Raw genomic sequence first — 23,851 nt, 5'->3', positions numbered from 1 at the left:
TGAGATTTTTGTTGGTTGTTGCTATCGTATATACTTTGGATAAGCTTACTATTAGCAAATATAGGTCAGTCCTTGAGTATTCTTACTTTTGTTATGAGAACAGAGGAAGGAATTTATTCATTCTTTGTTGGCTACCAAGTTTCCCTAGATTGATAGTTGCCTGAAGTCCTGACTGTTTATTTTTCCAGCTGCTCTTCAGAGTTAGGAAGACTTTTTTTAAGCAATGTATCTCAACTCACAAAAAATCCTTTGACAGTATGCAGATGACCAGAACTCCTTAAAATGAGGTGGAGAGTTTAATTATGCAATTGTACCAAAAATGCTTGATACACACTATCACTCAGATTTTCATCAAAAGAAAAAGTTACTTTTCGCATTTGAATAGTGAATTTAGAAATCAGAAGAAACATATTTCATTTTTTTCTAAATTTAGCCACCTCTCCTCTAACTCCATAATATTCTACTTGGCCAAGTACTTGTTTTAATACATGTATCCTATCTCTTTAAGTAAAGATGTTGAGAGCTCCATGGTGTCATCCTGGGTGAAGGAGCTGAACTTTAAAAGTACCCAAATTAACCAAGAAGAGAACATTGTCTGTGAACTATCCGTTAAAATGCCTGATATAAAAGGTAGATGTAAGAAATATCTGAAATAATTATAAAATTACCTAGAATCAAACCCAAAGAGAAGGATATCATAATGAGTCTTAATATTTTTAGTATAGTTCAACTTGATCTCTTTTATGAGGGCCATGGGTTAAAATACATCTGAAGCACATGTCTGTAATGAGTGGACTATCTGAAAAAAAATTTTTCAACTCACGCAAGATTATCATATTTTGAAGTTTTATTCATTTTGTATTTCTGTGTTATTACTCTAGTATATCTGTAAATGTTTCCTATGTAATGACTAATATCATTCTGAGGTTGATTGTTTACTACTCCTTATGGAAGGAAATGTTCTAATCAATGTTCTACCATGAATTGAAAAAAAAAGACATTTAGTTGATTATATTTTTAGTCAAAGCCTGAGAAAAATCATATTACCCTACAGTTTCAAAAATTTGCACAGACAAAATCAAACGATGTAATGTATCAGACATTATTTAATAATTTACGTATGAGAGATATTTAAGAAAAAATATCCAAGAGTTTATTTGGAAAAACAAATTAAAAAATATATAAGGAAACTTTGAAAAACTACCAAAGAAGTACTTGGAATACCAGGTGAAAAAATTAATTATAAAGCCCCAATAATTAAGATATTATGATAGCACAATAAAAAAGAGAATTACATTAAAATAGAGAAAATCAATGCAAGAATATATTTAAAGTCGTTTTCTGAGTTTATAAACTGAAATCAGTGGAGTAAAGTTTGATTATACAAAAATGATATTGAAAAAATTATAATAAGGTATTTTGAGGGAAAATTTAGTTCACATACACATCTACAATTGGAAAAAATATGTGACATATATATTTAATTGAAGTTTTTAGTTAAATAACAAAATGTAAAATACTGATAGATTGAAGTAATCTAAATAAATGCTACTAAATAAACTTGACTTGTATTAAAAGAATTAAATCATCAATTTTCAATCTAATTTTTAACTAATTATGAAAATTAAAAAGAACATTAAAGTCATTTTTAGTCTGTTAAAGATGTACTCTTCCTGAGATGGCAACGTTATCAAATATATCTGTCTATGCCATGAAAAACAACATCAATCAGAACATTTACAATATTGTGGAAACAAAATGATGTACATTTAAAGGAGTTGAGATTTTTTTTCTATCTTCTGAAATGATTAAATATAACTGTAACAAAAAATGGGTAGAGTCAATGTAGGTTATCTTGAACCTAAAGTTTAATTGCTTCATTAATTGTTTATTTAATATTATGCCACTTTTATAAGAAGTTTGCATTAGCAATTAGCTGGGAAGGGAAAATAGGGATTTTGGTTTTCTACAGTCATTTGTTTGTTAGAAGAATGAAACAAATAGATGTTATGTAGCCTATAAGAACAAAAGGAAGATGTAACTGCAAAAAGGAAAAAATAAGAGTTTTAATATTATTTTAAATCATTATGGTAATCATTTATCTTCTTTTGCAGCCCATGTTGATCACATTCATTCCTGAAGTTGAATGACATTTGGCATGCAAGTCTATGTAATATGTGAGAGACAACTACAAAGGTTTAATGTCATGGCAAAGGCATTTTTAGCCCAGCAGCTAAAAGTTGATTTAGGACTAAACACAATCAGATCATTTTCATGGTTCTTTGAGACTGCTTGCTTTCCTGTTGAAAAGGGTGACTTCACTCTAAAGATTTCCCATAGCTTTTCTTTTTTTGAATTTAAAGTAATGATAAGAGTTTAGTAAGAGACACTGTATTTATAAAGTTTAAAAATGAAAGCCCTTGAGAAAAAATAAATACATCAGAACCAGAGAACCATATAGCACTGGAGAATATTACACTTTGTCTACAGTGATATAAAATACTAATATAGAAATTTTTAAATAAAATGTATATATTTAGGAAGGGGAAGAAACTGTCTCCTAAGAAGAAAATACTTTAAGCACCTGTAAAAAAAAATTACATATAAACACATGCACATACATTACATATATAGGCATACATATAACTGTACACATACATATATGTGTATATATAATAACGTATCATGTGTATACATACATATATGTATATATGTAATGTATATGCCTGTGTATATACATTTATACAAACACACATACGCACATATACACATGCACATAAATACATATATGTCAATTTTACTTTACTCCCAAATAGTAAAATATATCTAGGCGTGTTTAAATGACACACTCAACTTTCAGCGTCTTGGATTAATGATGTCCTAGAATGTATTGCCTTTAGGAATTGTGAGATTTTCATTGTTTATTTGTGTTCATTTTAAAGTTATATCTAAGAGAACTGGGACAATTTTGTTCTTTTGCTTTCTTTGTGCCATATGTGATTAATAACTCCCCAGAGCATACTCACAATAAATACATTTTGAATAAAGAAGTGATCTTGAATAATAGTGATTATCATGTCTTAAAACAAGAAAATTAAATACTTGGTGATGAATTAGCCACATTTTTGTTCTTGTAGTAATACTTTTGAAAATCAAAGAAATCTTTAAAAGGAAATAAATGAAAATAGGGGAAGAGCAGGTTCTCTGGCCATTAGCTGTTGTGAACTTTGACGGGATACTACAGATTGTGAATAATAGTTACTCATATATGTTTTCGAATAGTGTACATTTCCTCACAGTCATGAAACATTCCAATATTTGCTCAATTTCTTGAGTCATTTTCTCATAATTAGAAAATAAGAGGCTTGAGCCCAGGAGACAGAGGTTGTTTCAGTGGGCAGATATAGCACTACTGCATTCCAGCCTGGGCGATGGGAAGAGAGACAGACCTTGTCTTAAAAAAAAAAAAAAAAATTAGAACGAACGAACAAAGGAAGGAACAAAGGAAAGAAAAAAGAAAGAAAGAAATTCCTGTCAGTCACCTCACAAGTCATTAAATTACATTGATCACTCACGTATCCATATATTAATATTTCTAAAGGAAATTTAGAAATTAGTTAATTATAGTGTTTTTGGTAAAAGGACACATATTCAATAATTTATGGTCACCTACCATTCCTTGAACTCCAGTCACAATTCTATATGTAGAAATATAGATGGAAATATGGAAAAGAATGCCTTTCCTATTTCATGTATAGCCCAATACATGCCTTCATCCAGAATGAAACTACCTCATAACATTTGTGATTATGTCAACTGCTTCTTCCTTTCTATTCCCATTGTTTGGAATACTGTCTTCTACACAGCACTGACTACACTAAATGGGACTTCTTGGAATGACTGTAAACACACATTAGACTGTGAGCTCAGTGAGATCAAGGATGCTGTCATTAAATTTTGTGTTTCTTTTTAGCATAACAGCTGGAGAAGAGTTGTATTTCAGAGAATATTTGTTGGATTTTCACATTTCTCTAGAATATGGTATGGTCATGGAATTGTCAGCAACTACTGTGATTTATGGAAAAATGTTAAAATAATAACAGGAGACCAAAAAATGATCTCATATAATTTCCCAAACTGCTTGAGAATTATCTGTTAAAATCATATTTCCCTTGATCCCCAGAGAACCAAAATAGGCCAGCTTTGTTTTTTATTTTGTATTATTTTACATTTTTTGGTACAGTTCCTAAATTTAGGTGCTACTCAGAAGAGCTAGAGGAAAAATAATGCTATTTTTAGCATTATTTTTATTAATATATAGTTATATTAATAAAACATTATAGTTATTAATTTAAATAATATATTTGCTATTGATTTTACTTTATTAATTTTCCATAGAAGTGTTTGACTATGAGTGAAAATTGAACATTAATTTATGTAAATTTATCATTGCTTTTTAAAAGATCATTACATTTCTTTCGACTGGGTTGAATACAATATTTTAGAAATAAGCTGTTAATAATGTATTAGTACTTCAGACGGATAAGTGAATAAGTGATGCCAAAGCAAGAAGGTGGTGTCATTAAAACAATAAAACCTCAGAATTATAAGGTTATATGCTTCAAATTTTTAATGATAATAGTTTCTGTGTGTCAATTAAAACTTCCATTGAAAATATTTTTATTGGGGAATAGGGAATAAATTTAAAAATAAAGTAATAATTGATGAGATTTGAAACCTGAGTATAAAGGTTTTATGTCTTAGACCTGTGAGAATTGAGGTGTGTGTGAGCTGAAAAGAAATCTATACTTTTTATTTCCTTATCTGAAGTATAGAAGTGCTAAATATAGTAGAGACGGGGTTTCACAAATATTCTTTCCCGGCTATTAAAAAAACAATGAATATACAAATATTCTTTCCCGGCTATTAAAAAAACAATGAAATGAATAGAATGAGATAATGCTTTTGAACCCATTTGAACAACAGTGAATTCACATACATGGTAAAATGGCCACACATACAAATACTAAGAAAAAAAAGAAAGAGAGAGAGGTGAGGTTTTCCCACTACTAATATCTGAGTATATACAGGAATTTATTTTCATTTTTCTGGATAGTTTTTAAAAACTAACAAATGCTTTAAATAAATATAAATAGAATCACCAGGAAATCCAGATGCTGTAATAATAGGTATATGCCATAATTTCATGATACAGTTTCTTTAAGAAAGAGAAGTTTACAATGCTTAATACATAATGAAAAGTAGGATTTCTAATGGAAATCATTATCTTTCCTAAGAAAGGTTGCTGCTGAAATAAGAAATCAGCATCTAGAGTTGTTTTAAAATCCTCTTCATACTAGCAATCAAAATCAGTTTTCCTTTATGAAATAGAAAAGCCTTAAGGAAAGCAACATTGAATATATTTGGCATAAAAAATGATAAATCAGTTAGTTAAGGTTATAAAATTGTTATGAATATGTATTTTGTGTCAATCAAATAAAAAGCACAAAACTTTGATACTGCAAAATTTGCTTATTTCTGATGTGACATGAGATATAAGAAATAGATTACTTTTTACAATTTTCTTGATTCTCTTGTTTCTTTTTACTGTCATTGTGAAACTATTTTATCTTTGTCTTAATTTCACTGTTTGCTTACCAAAATTACTCCTCTCACAAGCTCATTGAGGTTCAAAGTCAGTTCAAGTTTAGTTGTCTAATATGTACCAGTTAATTAGTTCACTGTCAACAGTAAGATAGATGTTTGCTTCCAAAGGCATGCTTGTGTATTCCCAACACTTGTCACCCTACTCAGTAGCAGAAGAAATAGAGGAAATGCTGAATTGATTCCTCTTTTCAATTTTTATACATCGAGTGGGCTGTCAAGTACAGGATAGATTAACACATTGCTATTTTCTTTTTTTTACAATACAATCTTATGTTTTTATTAGAATTAAAAATGCCTAGATGACATAAATGAAAGAAAGATTACACAAGTGTGTGCATGTTAGTATGATTATATCTGTGTGGAAAAATCACTCATAAGAAAGAAAACTAGAAGAAAGTACCTCAAAATATTGACTATAGCTGTTTGGAAAATGAAATCATAAGTGACCTTTTTCCCTTTTAATGAGCCAAATTACAGAAAAGAGAATCTAGTACTTTTATAATAAAAAAATGCATTTTATTGTATTCAATTCCTAATTTTTTTCTCAGAAATATACACACAACTGTTTTCTAAGACACATTGCTATTTTTCATGTATATTTTTATTAGCAACTTATAAACACCTATTGTTTACTGCAATTAATGTAATTTTTTATTTTCTTATAGAAATAAATATGAGCTATACATTTTGTAGTATAAGGTCTAATTTAATACATTTGATAATGAGTTTAGTCTCACCTATAGGTGGAGGAAACTTCTGATAAGCGTGTTAGGTTGGGTTATGCTATGGTAACTAAATCCCCCCTCCCCCAACACACACACACACACACACACACACACACACACACACACAGAGAGAGAGAGTTTAGAAACCTACAGCAACAGAGGATCATTTCCCTCTCTCGTGGCATGTCAAATACAGCTCTGCTCCTCATCCTCCTTAATTTCAGAAATAAAGCTTTGAGTGTATAATCTACACTTAGGAAATGTAACCATTCTAATTTCCCTAGGACTGAGTAATTTAGTAGACACAAGACTTTTAGCTTTTAAAAAAGGAAAGTCCCTGGCAAACAGTTAAGTTGATCACCTTAAATTCACCATACCATAATAAGTGAAATTATTTAAATGAAGATAATCCTACTTCTATTTGAGAGGTAAAGTTTGAAATGTATAAATTTCGAGATATATTCCCAGACTACAGAAATTTTTCTGTTAAATGTTTTTCACCTAATCCACAAATTAAATTGAAGATAGTATTTAAAATAAGGATTATTTTAAAGCATCAATTTCAAGTATTAATAGAAATAAATTGAAAAATCAAACTAAGTGAACACTTCCATGTAAACTAACTTCTTTTTAATCTCTTTGGTTCTAAATAAGATTGATGAGAAAAGTTAATATTACCATATTACCTGAGGTCACTGTGAAACTTAAGATATCTTAACAACAGAGAAGGCCGTCATTCTACTGAAAATTAACTTCATTCTGAAAGAGAGGTCACATTAAAATAACTGAATTCCACAAAGACACCTATCTGGTCACACAAATAACGTTTGCCTCACTTAATTGTCTTTTTATTTAGGTTTACAAAAACTAAAAAAAAAAAATAGTGTTTTAGCAGGCAATGAGCATTTCACTGTGGAGTTGAAATAATTTCTTTTATTAGCAGCATTTTTGAAATTCATAATCAAAAAAAGGAAGTTGATTTACTTAAAAATCATCTTACTTGTATAACATAGAACTTAAGAAAATACTTTGTAGACCCCTGGTCAATATAATAAATATTTTTTCATAACAATATTACCAAAGTATTGTCATTTGTTTAATATTCTCCACCATACAACAGTTGTCCCTTAGGAATATCAACTGGAAATCTGGTTCATCCAGTAAACCAAAATGGATCTACCAGTATAAAATTAATCAATAAAAACAGCTGTGGTATATTTTAATGTTTCCCCTTTTCCCTTGGCTTCTAGAAAGGTCAGAGCAGTTTAAAGACAAACATTTAGTTTATTCACTCAATAGATGGCATCACTTGAAGCTTAAGAAGCTGCACATGCGTATTATAGACAATGGACAAGAACAAATTAAGAGGGCAAAGGCCAGGAATGTATTTCACATAGCAAGCCAAAAAACACTTGAAGACTAAAAACAAAGCAACACTAGTTACCACTAACCTTAAGAAGATAAATATTATGCATGATTTAGAAGGTAAGAAAGTGAATAAAGCTTTTGTAAATATACAAAAAGAACTTGTGGCCGGGCGCGGTGGCTCAAGCCTGTAATCCCAGCACTTTGGGAGGCCGAGGCGGGCGGATCACAAGGTCAGGAGATCGAGACCACAGTGAAACCCCGTCTCTACTAAAAATACAAAAAATTAGCCGGGCGCGGTGGCGGGCGCCTGTAGTCCCAGCTACTCAGGAGGCTGAGGCAGGAGAATGGCGTGAACCCAGGAGGCGGAGCTTGCAGTGAGCCGAGCCGAGATCGCGCCACTGCACTCCAGCCTGGGCGACAGAGCGAGACTCCGTCTCAAAAAAAAAAAAAAAAAAAAAAAAAAGAACTTGTACACTGCTCAAAAGGCCTTTCTCTCGAACCTCTGCAGAAATGATGAGCGTCTCAGCAACATGATGAAAGTGAACAAAGTTAATACTGATGAAGCTTCAAGATTAACGGCTCAGTTGTAATACAGTAGTGATGCATCTAATTCCTCCAAAAGACTGTTAAGTTAAATGTTTTACACAAAAAGTGCCTCCACTCTTCCTTCTCACCATCATACTTTACTTATATTAACTTGCTTTAAAAGTTATATTCTATTATCTATTTTCATGTTGGTGCTGTGAAATGTGTGTGTGTGTGTGTGTGTGTGTGTGTGTGTGTGTATCTGCATCCTCACATGAACACACAAGGTATAAATGAGAGGTTGGAATCAGAGATAGACCTATATGACAATATTCCTCACCTCTACATATGGCTTAAATAAATTGCTCTTTTAAATTAACTGCTCTTAACATTAAGGTTGTTATGTTAGAGGATAATGTCCTGGTGTTGCAATAAGTTTTAAAAGGTATTAAGAGCTGCAATCACAAATAACTCCCTCTAAATCCAAACTTTATCTAAAGTTATAATATCTTCACAGTGTCCTTATTCAGTATAGAAGGGTATAAGGACAGATACGTTGTTCAGACACGCCTTGAAATATATCCTCGGTGACTTTGTTTTTTCATTAAGCAAAGTCAGAAGTCAAATGTGGTCTTCAGGTTAAAGTAGTAGGAAGAGTACCACGGCACCCCTGTGAGCAGGGATTCATATTATTTTTGTCGTTTTTCCTGGCATCTGTCATTGCTCCTTAACGGCCCTTCTCTCTCAAGGTTATTACAGAATATTTAATGTCTCATTTTTTAATGATTCCTTAACTCCTGAGTGGCAGAAACAGGTATTCATATCTTTGATCCTGCTTCTTCTGGTATTCTTAGTTTAAAAAACAAACAAACAAGAACAAAAGCAATTTCTGACAAAACATAACAACTTAGACAGGGCTTAATTCAAATTTAGTTTTTGTTGTTGCAGTTTGTTAATTTTTTTGCCATAGAAGACATGATTTTATTCCTTGTTATTGCTAAATAGTATTCCATTGTGTGTATGTATATGTATGTGTATGTGTGTATAAATAATTTTCTTTATCCAGTCATCAATTGGTGGACACTTAGGTTGATTCCACATTTTTGTTATCATGAATAATGAATCAATAAACATACTTGTGCTGGTATCTTTTTTATATAATGATTTCTTTTCCTTTGGGTAGATATCCAGCAGTGCAATTGCTGGTTCAAATCACAGTTCTGTTTTTAGTTCTCTGAAAAATTTCCATACTATTTTCCATAGCAGTTGTACTAATTTACATTCCCATCAATGGAGTGCATGAGCATTCCATTTCTCTGCATCTTCACCAACATCTATTTTTTTTTTTTTGACTTTTTAATAATGACCACTCTGATTGGTATAAGATGATGCCCCATTGTGGTTTTAATTTGCATGTCTCTGATGATTTGTGATGTTGAGCATTTTTTCATACGTCGGCTGGCTATTTGTATGTCTTTTTTGAAAAATGCCTATTCATGTTGTTTGTCCACTTTTTAATTGGGTTATTTGGTTGTATTTTGAAGTTGTTGAGTTGCTTGAATTCCTTGTAAATTCTGGATTTTAGTGTGCTGTTGGATGCATAATTTGCAAATATTTTCTCCCAATCTGAAGGTTGTCTGTTCACTTTATTGATTATTTATTTTGCTGTGCAGAAGCATTTTAGGTTAATCAAGTCCTATTTGTTTATTTTTGTTTTAGTTTCTTGTACTCTGAGATCTCAATCATGAGTTGTCTTCCTAGGCCAATGTCCAGAAGAGGATATTCTTAAATTATTTCTTAATTTTTATTTCAATACTCTTTGGGGTACAGGTGGCTTTTAGTTACATTAATAAGTTCTTTAGTGGTGATTTCTTAGTTTTGGTAGACCAGTCACCCAAGCAGTGTACACTGTACTCAATATGCAGGGGACTCAGAGGGAAGGGTGAGAGGGGGATGAGAGATAAAACTGTCTACTGTTTTGTTAAGTTTTAAGTGAAGAAACGACTCTATAGGATCCTATCAATATGAATAATGTACTATTCTGCTAAGTTTATTTTGTACAGTCATATATTCAGAATTCATTAGGCCTTCATATTTTCTATCACAATGAGGACCCAAATCCAATAAAGGCAATCTCCACTGACAGTGAAGATTGGTTAATGCCATTTGTAGAGTTCAACATTTGATGTCTCAGTATAAAAGTCATGGGTTAAAGCTTTTGATCATCTCACAGCTTGGAAATATATCATACAATTGTATTATTTTGGTAGTCATTTAATATTACTAAATGATAATTATTTTTTTTAATTATTACTTTTTTTTTTTTTTTTTTTTTTTTGAAACAAAGTCTTATTCTGTAGCCCAGGCTGGAGTGAAGTGGTGTGATCTCAGCTCAATGCAATGTCTGCCTCCCAGGTTCAAGCGATTATCCTGCCTCAGACGTCAGAGCAGGTGGGATTACAGGCACGTGCCACTGCACCTGGCTAATTTTTTGTATTTTTAGTAGAGACAGGGTTTCAGCATGTTGGCCAGGCTGGTCTTGAATTCCTGACCTCAGGTAATCCACCTGCCTCGGCCTCCCAAAGTGTGCTAGGATTACAGGCATGAGGCACCACGCCTGGCTTTTTTTTTTTTTTTTTTTTTTTTTTTTTTTTTTTTTTACCTCGCCTTTAGTGTTGACTCATACTTTAGGGTTGTTGTGCAATTAGGAAATTGTGATTGCAAATCCAGGTAGACCACCATGACTTGAAGCAGAACAATGCTTACTTAGTGTAGTAATTTCATTAATGGAACTGTTAGATTCCTTGTACTGCATGTCTCAGCTGTGCTTTTCTCTGCCTAATTCAAGGGAGATTTGTTAATCAAAAACGTGGAGAAGTAGAAATAATTGAGGGGTATGCTCTAAAGAGAATGCATAGCCCTAGTTTGTCTCTAGGGCTTAGATTTCATGCTGGTTGATGTCTTCCTAATACCTAAGTAGTGTAACATGTACTAAAACTTAGTGATGACCTCAATGTGACCTAAAATGGTTTACATTTAGTTAGTTCAGTTGTGGATATAACTATATATGATTTTTGTATTTGAAGATGCTGGAGATTACATAAACAAATCATATTATTATCTTAAACTATTTTCAAATGATAGCAAAAGTCTAATTTGAACACTACCATGACATTTTATTGTGCTAATTCTACTGTTATAAGTGTTTTAAATGGTGTATCTCTTAATTTATATCATAGGTATTTTTAATTTGTGAGGGGAAAGATGTATTATAGCCCATCAAACAGAAGATTAGGGACTGTTGTATATTGAGAGTGAGTCAAAGCTAAAAGATTATCATATAGGCTTTTGAAAATGAATGACAAAAGATGGTACAGAAAGAAAAGATAAAGAAATAGAATAAATAAAGAGAAGTATAAAAAGTGTGTCCCAGAAAGCTTTCTATAATCACTGGTTTTGAAAATTAGCTGTTTATGTTATATATATATATATATATTTCAAAAAGGTATTTACCATTTTTCCTTGTTTCCTTTTTGTAGTATGTATGCATTCCAGGGTGCACAAAAAATCCATTTTGGTTTTTGAAGAATGTTCACCTGATTCATCTACACCCCTGCTACTATGGAATCACCTTCCATGGTATTTGCCAAGATAAAGGTCCTGCTCATTTTGAATATGTGTGGCAATTGGGATTTACAGGTAACAAATTTATGTAATTTTTTTAAAAATCTGCTTGAATTATTTCAAAATTTACTAGTCAAGTATTCACTTTCTAAACACACAAGGTATTTTCTATCTCAAAACACAATATAAAGTAAAAATAAAATAAATACTCTTATTTTCCGATGTATTCCTTTAACTGACGTGTTTAACACCAACTACATCCTAGGAAATCTACTTGGTGCAACATCCATAATAGTGAAGTAAACTAGAGCTATTTCCCACTTTCATAAATCCATTTGTTGGAAGGGAGTGGTTAGTGGACAAATACAGTGATAACTATGTTATTTTATTTAAAATCAAAATGCTCTTAAGAAAACAAGTAGCATTCCATGAATGCTTATAAGCAATAAGCCTGTTTAGGAAAACAAAACAAAACAAAACAAAAAACAAACAAAAAAAAAAACTGGGCAATTGAGAGATTGAGTTGCGTTGTCAGAAAAGGTTTCCCTAAGAAAATGACCCCTGAAGAGAGATATAGAGAATAATGTCATGGCAGAGAAGCTGGAAAGGAGAGGATTCTAGGTTGAGGGAATTGTATTTGTAAAGACATTATATTAGAAGAAGTGGCGTCTTTGAAGCCCTGTCTGGGGCTGTGAGAAAAGACTAATAACAATTCCATGGAGGGAATAAAGCCAGAACTAAAATGCTGGGTTAAATATTTTGATTTCTATTCTAAAAGGAATAGAAAATTACTATAGCTTTTGACGCATTCAATAATTTTATAGCAAGTAGAGAAATACATGGAAGAGAAGAAAAAAAGCTAGGGAGTTGGTTGGAGTAATAATGTGAGTCATAATGCTGGAAGCTTGAAATAAATGGAAGATCTTGTTTATGAATTGGAAATAGCAAGTGTGAAGGTGTCAACAGGACACCTTCAAGTCTTACATACTTTGAAATCATTTCAATACTTATATTCACATGTATGTTTTTGTTTTATAGAATTTCAATTTCTATCTCAATTTTTTTGATGAACATAATTTTCATTCTTTGATTACATGTTTAATAGTATTTAACTTAGGTGATGCAAATTAGATTTACATTCTTAAGACTATATGATATTTTCATTCTTTTAAAGAATATTTCCTCTGGCAATGATATTTTGGCACTTCAATTTACAAACAACCAGCAAATTAATAGTTTGATGTTTCGAGTAACAGCTAACCGACAGCAGCTAAATTTCTAACATTGCATTACAACACAACAGTGTTGAAGTAAACTAACAATTAGCCTTTTAAACAGAAAACACGATTATTTGTTTCACCATGCTCATAAAGTAGTACACTGTAGTGTTAACAACCTTTAGTGACAGAAATAGTTATCAGTTCATTAATCAGATCACACTGAAGACCAAAAGTGGTAGAAGAGAGCAAAGCATTGTTGATAATACTATGTTGATAGTAAAAGGAACTTTCAGAGACTCTGTTATGTATAGTTACTATTTTATAAATGACACAATGAGACAAAACAAAGAAATAAGAATAGTTGAGGTTAGAGGAATTAACTTCAGGACTATTTAGGGATTGTGTCAGTTCAGTTGTTTTTAAACCCTGACCACATATTAGAATCATCTGAGGAGCTTTTGAAACACACTAATGGTGAACTCCCACTATAGAACAATCAAACTGGAATTGTAGTGAGATGGACACAGAGTATTTTTTGAGGATCCCTAAATGCTTTTCATGTGCACATTGAGATATACTGTTACAACCAAATTTGTTCACATACTGCAGTGCCTGCACCATTTTTGAACTTGATTTTCCTTTGTCTCATAGTAGGAATAATGCTTTCATCTGTTTGGTTATTTTTAAATATTAAACTTCTTTTGAGAACAAAAAATTGCGACAGAGAACATATTCACAATGATGAAATAGCAAAAGTATTTTTGAGGGAGAATGGAATGAATAATAGCAAGTCAAATTGCTCATGGATAAATCAGCTTTGAGCAAATATAGTCAACTTTATTAATGGCAGTACAATAACAAATGTATGTTTTAGAAAATGGGTGTTGTAATACAAAGTTAAAATTACTCATGGATAACTTAGCAAAAAGCAATTATCTTCAAAACAATGTATGCATATTTCATCATTATTTCTTCCTGAATTACGGGACAGAGCTTACTGAATATAGCTAATTATAACAAAAATAAAAATTTTGCGACCCCTACATGTGAGAATCTAAATGAGTTGGGCTGTCCAATGGAAAAGAAGCAGTGTGATAATGCACAGGCTGAATGAATGTTTAAGTAAAACACTTAAACTTATTTTGAATTTCAATATGAAGATTCAGCAGTGAAACTTCTCAAGTTTTCAAAACAAAATAGAAGTTAAAATAAATGAAAATAAATATGTAAATAGAATTATACATTTTATGTATTGCAAAATTCCATCTTGTTTATTTTGGTAATTGCCATTAAGATCTTTTTTTACTTTTTTCCTCATAAAATATAAAATATAATTGAAGAGGAACTTTAAAATTATGCTGGTGAGTTTGCATGGGGTGCATTAATTTTACCAGCAGGAAAATTATTTTAATTAAGGGATTTCTCTAACAACTAAACGAAGTGTCTTACATGCCCAATCAATTCTTGCCAATATGATTGCTCTACAGAGAAGGGATGGTAATTAATTAGAAGAAGACCCTTCAAGGACAATTGGTCGACAGTGCACATCTTGAGAAAGAGCTGACATGCACTGTTTCTTTTCGAAATCATCATCTATGTTCATTATGTGTATTATTAGATTTGAGGAAAAGAGCTGCTGACAGAGTGGATAAAGAGTTGTGAAGTGAAGTAAGACAATATGAATAATGCTTAAGAAAAGATACAATTCTAGCTAAAAAAAAGAAAATAAGACAGAAATTCTTTTAAATCTCTTTCTTCTTGAAGCATGTCCTTATTTCAGTGTGCTTATCTAAGATAAACATACAGAGTTAAAACACTTAACATGTACTAGTAAACTTTTTTCTAAACAAATAGTAATTGTTGCATTTGCAAGTTGATATTGCAAAACAAATTTACTTTGAAAGTTTTATATTTCCCTTACAAAATAATGGATCTTCTTGTAGAAGACCTTCCAGTATGTTAATTATAATCTATGCATTATACATTACTTTTTAAATTTTAAGCAATTTTTGTGAAAATAGGAAGTGCTATACCAACAAAGGAATCCTTATCAAAATCCATTTTTTCTTTGTATATTGTTCTACCTTCAAGTCTTCTTTTGTCAAATGTCTGCTATTTATATATATATTAAGTATTTTAGGGACTGTAGTTTTAATTTTTGGTTTTAATCTTTAATTGAAGATTTTTTAAAAAGCTGAGTATTAAAAAAATGGTTTAGTGCTTTTCATTCATATCACTTATAGAAAGTTTTTAAAGCATTTTTACATGCTTTGAAAGAGAATTCTCTTAATTAAATCATTAGTTAGAAATAAGTAACTTTCATAAACAGAACAAAGCTAATTAAATCATAAGGAAGAAAATATTTCTTACAAACAAGAATTAAAATGTTTAAATGCATAGTACTAAAATTAACAAAAACTTGCAACCTCTACATGGAGAAAACTTTTGATATTGCTGTAGTATAGGTGCATGCATACATAATCTGAAAGAAAATCCTAAAGATATATTATGCTGTAGCTACTATTATTCTTAATAGTTTTTTCTTTTAACCTTCATACTAATTATATTAGTAATATACACACTACCATGCAGTATTTGAATATTCTGAATTTTACAATGTGTTTACTTTTGCCAGTGAGTTTTATAATTTCAAAAGTGTTCTTACCACAAACATGATAACTATATGAGGTAATGCATATGTTAATTAGCTAGATTTGGTCATTCTGCAATGTATATATACTTCAAAATATCATGTTGTATATGGTAAATACATACAATTTCATCTGTAAATTTAAAATAATAATAACCTTCCCCCTAAAAAACTTTTATTATACTGGAGATACAACTTTTAAAGATTTCAACTCTTCATGTTATGTTATAGGTTTATTGAAATTTTAACAAAAAAATGATGTTATCTTTGTTTCCTATGAAATTGACATCTTATTTCTTAATGTTCACATGGAAATAAAGACGAATAAAGTCAAGTGTACTCTGCAAAAGCACATCGTGTGGACAAGTGGGGTATAGAATGAGCTCTGCCATGTTTTAAAGTAGATTACATAGCTTCATTAATGAAAAGCATTGCACCACTGCATTGGTAGTCAAATATGACAAAATACAAAGTCTCAAAATGAATCCAAGACATTAAAAAATATATAACATATAATAAAACTGCCCCCTCAGATTATTAGAATAAGTAGGCACTATTTAATAATTAACATGGAACAAATGGATAGCCATCTGAAAAAAAAAAAAAATCAACTTGTATATACCTTTAAACATTCTCTGGATTACACTGAAATAGATGAAAGTTTTAATATATAAAACAGAAAGTATAAAAATATTAGAGAATGTTGGAGAAATGCTTTGTAAATCTGGATAGGGGAAGAATGAAACTAATCCATATCTCCCATGGTACACAAAAAGCAAATCGAAATGGATTAAAGACTTACATCTAAGACCTCAAACTATGAAACTACTAAAAGAAAACACTGGGGAAACTCTCCAGCATATTGGACTAGGCAAAGATTTCTTGAGTAAAACCCCAGAAGCACCAGTAATCAAACCAAAAATAGACAAATGAGCTCACGCCAAGTTAAAATGCTTCTGTAGAGGAAAGGAAACAACCAACAAAGACAAAACTCACAGAAAGGGAGATCATATTTGCAGACTATCTATCTGACAAGGGATTAATAATGAGGATACAAAAGGAGCTCAAATAACTTTACAGGAATAAAATAATAATATGAATTTTAGAAATGGGAAAAAGATCTAAATAGATGTTTCTCAAAAGAAGACATGCAAATAGCAAACAGGCATATGAAAATGTGCTCAGTATTATTGATCATCAGAGAAATGCAAACCGAAACTAAAATGAGATGTCATCTCATCCCAGTGCAAAGGACACGCAATAAAAAATGCTAGCAAGAATGTATAGAAAAGGGAACCCTTGTACACTGTTGGTGGGAATGTAAATTAGTCAAATCACTGTGGAAAACAGTTTGGAGGTTCCCAAAAATATTAAAAATAGAACTGCCATATGATCCTGCAATCTCACTGCTAGGATATATACTCAAATGAAAGGGGATAAGTGTATTAAAGAGATGTCTGCACTCCCATGTTTACTTCAGCACTATTCACAATAGCCAATATTTTGAAGCAACCTGAGTGTCCATCAACAGATGAATGGGTAAAGGAAATGTGGTATATTTACCCAATGGAATACTAAATACACACACACACACACACACACACACACACATATATATATGTGTGTGTATAATGAGATCCCGTCATTTTCAACAACATGGATGGAACCAGAGGTCATTATGTTAAGTGAAAGAAGCCAGGCACAGAAAGATAAATTCACATATTCTCACATATTTGTAAGAGCTTAGAATTAAAAAAAAAATGGAACTCATAGAGATAGAGAGTAGAATGATGGTTACCAGAGGTTTGGAAGGATAGTGAGGTGGATGGAAGTGAGGATAGTTAATGGGTACAAAAATAAAATTAGATAGAATTAATAAGATCTAGTATCTGATAGAACCACAGGGTGACTACAGTCAACAATAATTTACCGTACATTTTTAAGTAATTAAAAGAATATAATTGGATTATCTGTAACACAAAGAAAGAATAAATGCTCGAAGTCATGGATACACTATTTTCCCTGAGGTGATTGCTATGCATTGTATGCCTGTAGCAAAATATCCCAGGTAACCCATAAATATATACACCTAATATTTACCCACAAAAATTAAAAGAGAAAAACGAAAAATAAAATGGATGGGGAAGATGTTTATAGCTAATACTAAAAATGTTGATGTCAGAAAGAAAAGACTTGTGAATTTTACTACAAGTAAAAATATCTGCTTATGAAAGACATAAAAATCAAAATGCAAAAGAAACACCGCACAGAGATTTTACTCACAAAAGATAGATTAGGATCAATAATATATCAATAACTTAGAAATTAAGAAGCAAAAACTGAAAAACCTGATAGGTAAGTCAGTAATATAAACATACAGTTTACATATGAAGACATAGAGAGTATCCCTAAATGTGTGGGGAAAATGCTAAACTCTATTCATAATGCAATCAAAGCTATTTATTTATTTGTTTATCTATTTATTTATTTATTATACTTTAAATTCTAGGGTAAATGTGCATAACGTGCAGGTTTGTTACATATTTATACATGTGCCATGTTGGTGTGCTGCACCCATTAACTCGTCATTTACATTAGGTATATCTCCTAATGCTATCCCTCCCCCGTCACCCCACCCCACAACAGGCCCCGGTGTGTGATGTTCCCCTTCCTGTGTCCAAGTGTTCTCATTGTTCAATTCCTACTTGTGAGTGAGAACATGCGGTGTTTGGTTTTCTGTTCTTGCAATAGTTTGCTGAGAATGATGGTTTCCAGCTGCATCCATGTCACTACAAAGGACATGAACTCATCCTTTTCTATGGCTGCATAGTATTCCATGGTGTATATGTGCCACATTTTCTTAATCTAGTCTGTCATTGATGGACATTTGGGTTGGTTTCAAGTCTTTGCTATTTTGAATAGTGCCACAATAAACATATGTGTTCATGTGTCTTTATAGCAGCATGATGTATGATCCTTTGTGTATATCCCCAGTAATGGGATGGCTGGGTCAAATGGTATTTCTAGTTCTAGATCGTTGAGGAATCGCCACACTGTCTTCCACAATGGTTGAACTAGTTTACTAAAGTCCCACCAACAGTGTAAAAGTGTTCCTATTTCTCCACATCCTCTCCAGCATCTGTTGTTTCCTGACTTTTTAATGATTGCCATTCTAACTGGTGTGAGATGGTATCTCATTGTGGTTTTGATTTGCATTTCTCTGATGGCCAGTGATGATGAGCATTTTTCATGTGTCTGTTGGCTGCATAAATATCTTCTTTTGAGAAGTGTCTGTTCATATCCTTTGCCCACTTTTTGATGGGGTTGTTTGTCTTTTTCTTGTAAATTTGTTTGAGTTCTTTGTAGGTTCTGGATATTAGCCCTTTAAAATTTTCTCCCATTCTGTAGGTTGCCTGTTCACTCTGATGGTAGTTTCCTTTGCTGTGCGGAAGCTCTTTAATTTAATTAGATCCCATTTGTTGATTTTGGCTTTGTTTCCATGGTTTTTGGTGTTTTAGACGTGAAGTCCTTGCCCATGCCTATGTCCTGAAGGGGTTTTCCTAGGTTTTCTTCTAGGGTTTTTATGGTCTTAGGTCTGACATTTAAATCTCTAATCCATCTTGAATTAATTTTGTATAAGATGTAAGGAAGGGTTCCAGTTTCAGCTTTCTACATATGGCTAGCAAGTTTTCCCAGCACCATTTATTAAATAGGGAATCCTTTCCCCATTTCTTGTTTTTGTCAGGTTTGTCAAAGATCAGATGGCTGTAGATGTGTGGTATTATTTCTGAGGGCTCTGTTCTGTTCCATTGGTCTATATCTCTGTTTTGGTACCAGTACCATGCTGCTTTGGTTACTGCAGCCTTGTAGCATAGTTTGAAGTCAGGTAGCATGATGCCTCCAGCTTTGTTCTTTTGGCTTAGGACTGTCTTGGCAATGCGGGCCCTTTCTTGGTTCCATATGAACTTTAAAGTAGTCTTTTCCAAATCTGTGAAGAAAGTCATTGGTAGCTTAATGGGGATGGCATTGAATCTATAAATAACCTTGGGAAGTATGGCCATTTTCACGATATTGATTCTTCCTATCCATGAGCATGGAATGTTCTTCCATTTGTTTGTGTCCTCTTTTATTTCATTGAGCAGTGGTTTGTAGTTCTCCTTGAAGAGGTCCAATTTTAAAAACACTTTAAGTATATAAATTTTTCTCCTCTTAGCCTGGCAAAAATTTTAGAGTTGGACAAGTTAATGACTATCCATTGCTGGCAATAATGTAAAATCACTATAATATCTAAGTGGGATAATTTTGCAATATCTGTCAATACTACTCTATGCCATTTGACCTAACCTTCCGATCATTGGGAATACATCCACATGCTAAATAATTTGCGTATAATTTTATAGCTGGTATCATTGGTTATTAAGAAAAAGAATAAACATAGATATGGAAATGTATGTAGAACTCATCTAGGACTGAGATACATAAGGTGAAAGAAAGGCATGCAACTGTGTAGAATCATGTGTATAATAGACAACCTTTTGATTCTTTATATATAATTTGTGTTTATTTCTGTGGAACACTTTTCTATGTTTGTTGATCAGTGTCTGAAATTTCACAATGTTGAGACTTTTACATAGTATGTTCTTGTTGTCTCTTGTTAAACTCTTCTATTTGGAAGCTTTCCATTTTTAGGTAGTTTCTGTATTTTTTCCCCTAAAAAGTCCTTTTTCCCCTAAAAAGTTTTTTTTCCTGTTTTTTTTTTTTTTTTTTTCTTCTGTAGCCCCATTTCCACCAATTGAATATGACATCTCCTAAATCGATCCTCTCATTTTCTCATAATTTCTTTTCTCTTTGCTATTTGTTTTTGTATTGCTTTATTTTCTACTTCATTCCCCCACTTGAATATCTCAAAATGAGTTTGAATTTTTAATTTATTTTACTATATTTTTATAATCTAGGGCATTTTTCCATCCTTTAAATTGTATACATTTGTAACATCATTTGTGATATTCTGTTTTGTTTTTTTGTTTTGTTTTGTTTTTTTCCCAATAAGGGTAAAATGGCTTTTCTTCTCTCTCTCAAAATGTTATAGTTTTGTTTGTTTTAATTTTCTTCTGTTTTGCGTAGGGTCTCAGTTTTCTGTAAATGCTGTTTTTGAAGATTTGTTCTCTCTCGTTTGGAGTCTTTCTACCAAATGTGGAGTGATCATATTTAACGGTGAGGAACTAAGAAGGCTGACTGGAAACTGACCATACAGGGATGGGCCGTGATGACTGGAGCTCTATGAGAGGGTTGCAGGTTGGCAACTAGGCTTTCATTAGGGGACCCTCAAGGAGCTTGGTGTCCTTAAGACAGGAGCCCCTGAGATTCTTTAACTCCTGAAAATAAACCTCAGAAATTGTTTGTAAAGCTGAGTGAGGGGTTAGAATAATAATCTGGATCACTGAGTTGGGAGAGAGGCTCTGAGTGTCAGCTAATCTTGTTTCCAGATACCACCTTAGTATCAGATTCTCAGATGCTTTTTAAACCCTGAGCATTTCAGTATTTCTGCTAAGCCAATATTTTTTTTCATGATTATGTCCTCTCACTTGTGTTTTGGCTGTAGTCTTTCTGCTAATTTAGTCAGTGTGTCATTTTTTCATCTTCTCGCTCTTTTTCGTGGGTTAAAACGTTCATTTTATTTTGTTGTTGTTGTTGTTGTTTTCATTATCTCTTTTTTGAGTCTTTGGGAGGCAGCGGGAAAAATTTAAGAGTTAAATCCAAATGTTTAGTCAGATATATCATTATGAAAAACTTTATGCTAATAAATTGGACAATGTAAATGAAATGGATAAATTTCTAAAGAAATACTAATTGGAAAAACTGACCAAATCATAAATTTCAATTCTAAATAATCCTACAATTTTTAATTAACTGAATAAAATAGTTTTAAAAATCTTCCCACAAAAAACATGCTTGAAATATATGGCCTTCTATTAAAGTTCTCCAAATTTTCGATATTCATTCTAATCTATATAGATTTGCACAAAAACACAGAGGGAGGGACACATATCAATTAATTATATGGAGCTAGCATAATCCTGTTTGAGTTAATTACTCTCAGAATGTTGCAGGTAGAATTTTTATTGACCTATCATTAAATTTACTGATCTTTTCTTCTCTTGTGTCTGATCTTCTTATAATCTCATCCATTTATTGTTTTATTAATATAGCCATAATTGTCTGAAATCTTAAAATTATAAACAGTCAAATTACATACGTATGATTGAAGAGCTTTGGGATATTGTGGTTGGTTACTAGCTCCTTGTTTTTTTCCAGTAATATGTGAGATTTCTTGGTGAGATATTCACATGATAGGGAGCATCATCTCTAATGAATCATCTCTAATTTATAACTCAGTTGTAAAATGCACAGTTTACGTGATATTTTCTAAGAAATGATGTCTTGCAAGTCCCTAGAGTTTAGATTTGTTTACTATAAGTGATCCAAAGCCAGAGATATTTTGCTAAAAGATTCTTTAGATAAATACTGTCCTCTAACAAATATTTTGTGTTTGTTTATTAGGAGATGTAGTCATGATTACAAAAAGATTGGATCAGATCTCCTATGTTCTTTTATTACCTCTACTAATGACCAATAACAAGTTATCAGCCCAGCTTAATTAACTCCTTTTTCCCTACAATTCTGATATTTACAATTATTTTTTGTTTAGTTTTTCCTACAATTTCAAAATCTATCATTCCCTAATTCCTTATCTAATTATCTATTTTATTCTTCTTTTCCTGTGGACTTTTCAGCAAATTTAGCATAATCATTTTAAAGTCCTTGTCTGTTAATTCTAGTCTGGGCCTTAAAATGTTAGTTTTCCTCTTGAATATAGGCCACATTCTCTTGAATATAGGTCACTTCTTTCTTCTGCTCTTTTGCAATCTCTGCTTTTATTATCGTTATAGGACATTGTTCCTTTTATGGTTCTACTATCCTTTCTTATAATTATTAATTACAGTTTAGTCAACATTTGATTATTTTAAAAAGTGAATTGGCCTGGGAGCTGTGTCTTCTTGTGATGCTGTATTTCTCAGTCCACGTTTAACATGAGAGTGTTGGGCTCTGAGGTGTCCTTCAAATTCAATATCATATACATATAGGAACTTATTTTGTGACAGATGTTGTCAAATTTATCTTTTCAAGTAATTTGACCACAGTCCTTAATAATTCATTGTGAATTCAAGTATGTAAGTGTTTATTTAATTTTCTCTCTCTCTCTCTCTCTCTCTCTTTTTTTTTTTTTTTTTAAAGGATCTGAAGGTGAAAAGTGCCAAGGGGTTATTGATGCCTATTTCTTTCTGACTGCAAACTGCACTGAAGATGCAATCTATGTGAACAATCCTGAAGATAATAATTCTTCATGTTCTTTCCCATGTGAAGGCACAAAAGAGGTAAGGTAAATTTATATAGTTGCTTTTCATTTTTCTCTTTAGCTCATAATTTTCTGATTTTTTAAAAAAGTTAGAAATGTTTAGGTTACAGATTCTTCAATATTCAAAATATGTAGTTTGCATAGTTTAAATATAACTTCTTAAACAAATTCCCAGCAGTCTACTTGGAAATTTGTATTTATTTCTTACATTTATAATATGGAAAGGTAAAAAAATTTGAAAAATCATTTTGTTCCTAGTCTTCTTATGTTTTATTAATGTTATAATTTACAGGCTGACTAAAGCCTCTCAAATACAGTTGTGATTATGCCACTTTTTTTGCTTACAGATCATAATGAAATGCCATTGTCTTTTGGGTATGTTTTAATCTCTGAGAGATTTCTAATCTCTTACACAAGCAAACTACTTAAAAATAAAATAAATAAAAATAAATGAAAATAATTTCAAATTTCTAGGCGGTTCCATCACTAAAAATTGTGAGGCCTATGGCAAGAATAAAAGAGAGGCCCTCCTTTTATCCCCTGACTTTTGTCTCACACTAATTAAGATTATATTTTTTAATATGTAACAATAATTAAGAAAAATTTAAGAATCTTCAGTTTAAATGAATTAGGAATAGGAACTTTTTGTTAAAGT

The 23,851-nt window shown here is 31.7% G+C and overlaps 1 protein-coding gene across 1 annotated transcript in view; it reads left to right on the top strand.

Moving 5' to 3' along the window:
- Nucleotides 1–23,851, top strand: part of EYS (eyes shut homolog) — a 395,623-nt gene that overhangs the window by 362,446 nt on the left and 9,326 nt on the right. Inside the window, exons 8-9 of the mRNA XM_050788644.1 lie at nucleotides 11,825–11,984; nucleotides 23,076–23,215. Coding sequence (XP_050644601.1) covers nucleotides 11,825–11,984; nucleotides 23,076–23,215 — 300 coding nt within the window. The remainder of the gene's footprint in view (nucleotides 1–11,824; nucleotides 11,985–23,075; nucleotides 23,216–23,851) is intronic.

Source organism: Macaca thibetana, chromosome 4 (genome assembly GCF_024542745.1).
Source record: "Macaca thibetana thibetana isolate TM-01 chromosome 4, ASM2454274v1, whole genome shotgun sequence".
In the NCBI taxonomy this organism is placed as follows: domain Eukaryota; kingdom Metazoa; phylum Chordata; class Mammalia; order Primates; family Cercopithecidae; genus Macaca; species Macaca thibetana.
This window is presented reverse-complemented; position numbering and strand designations above follow the sequence as displayed.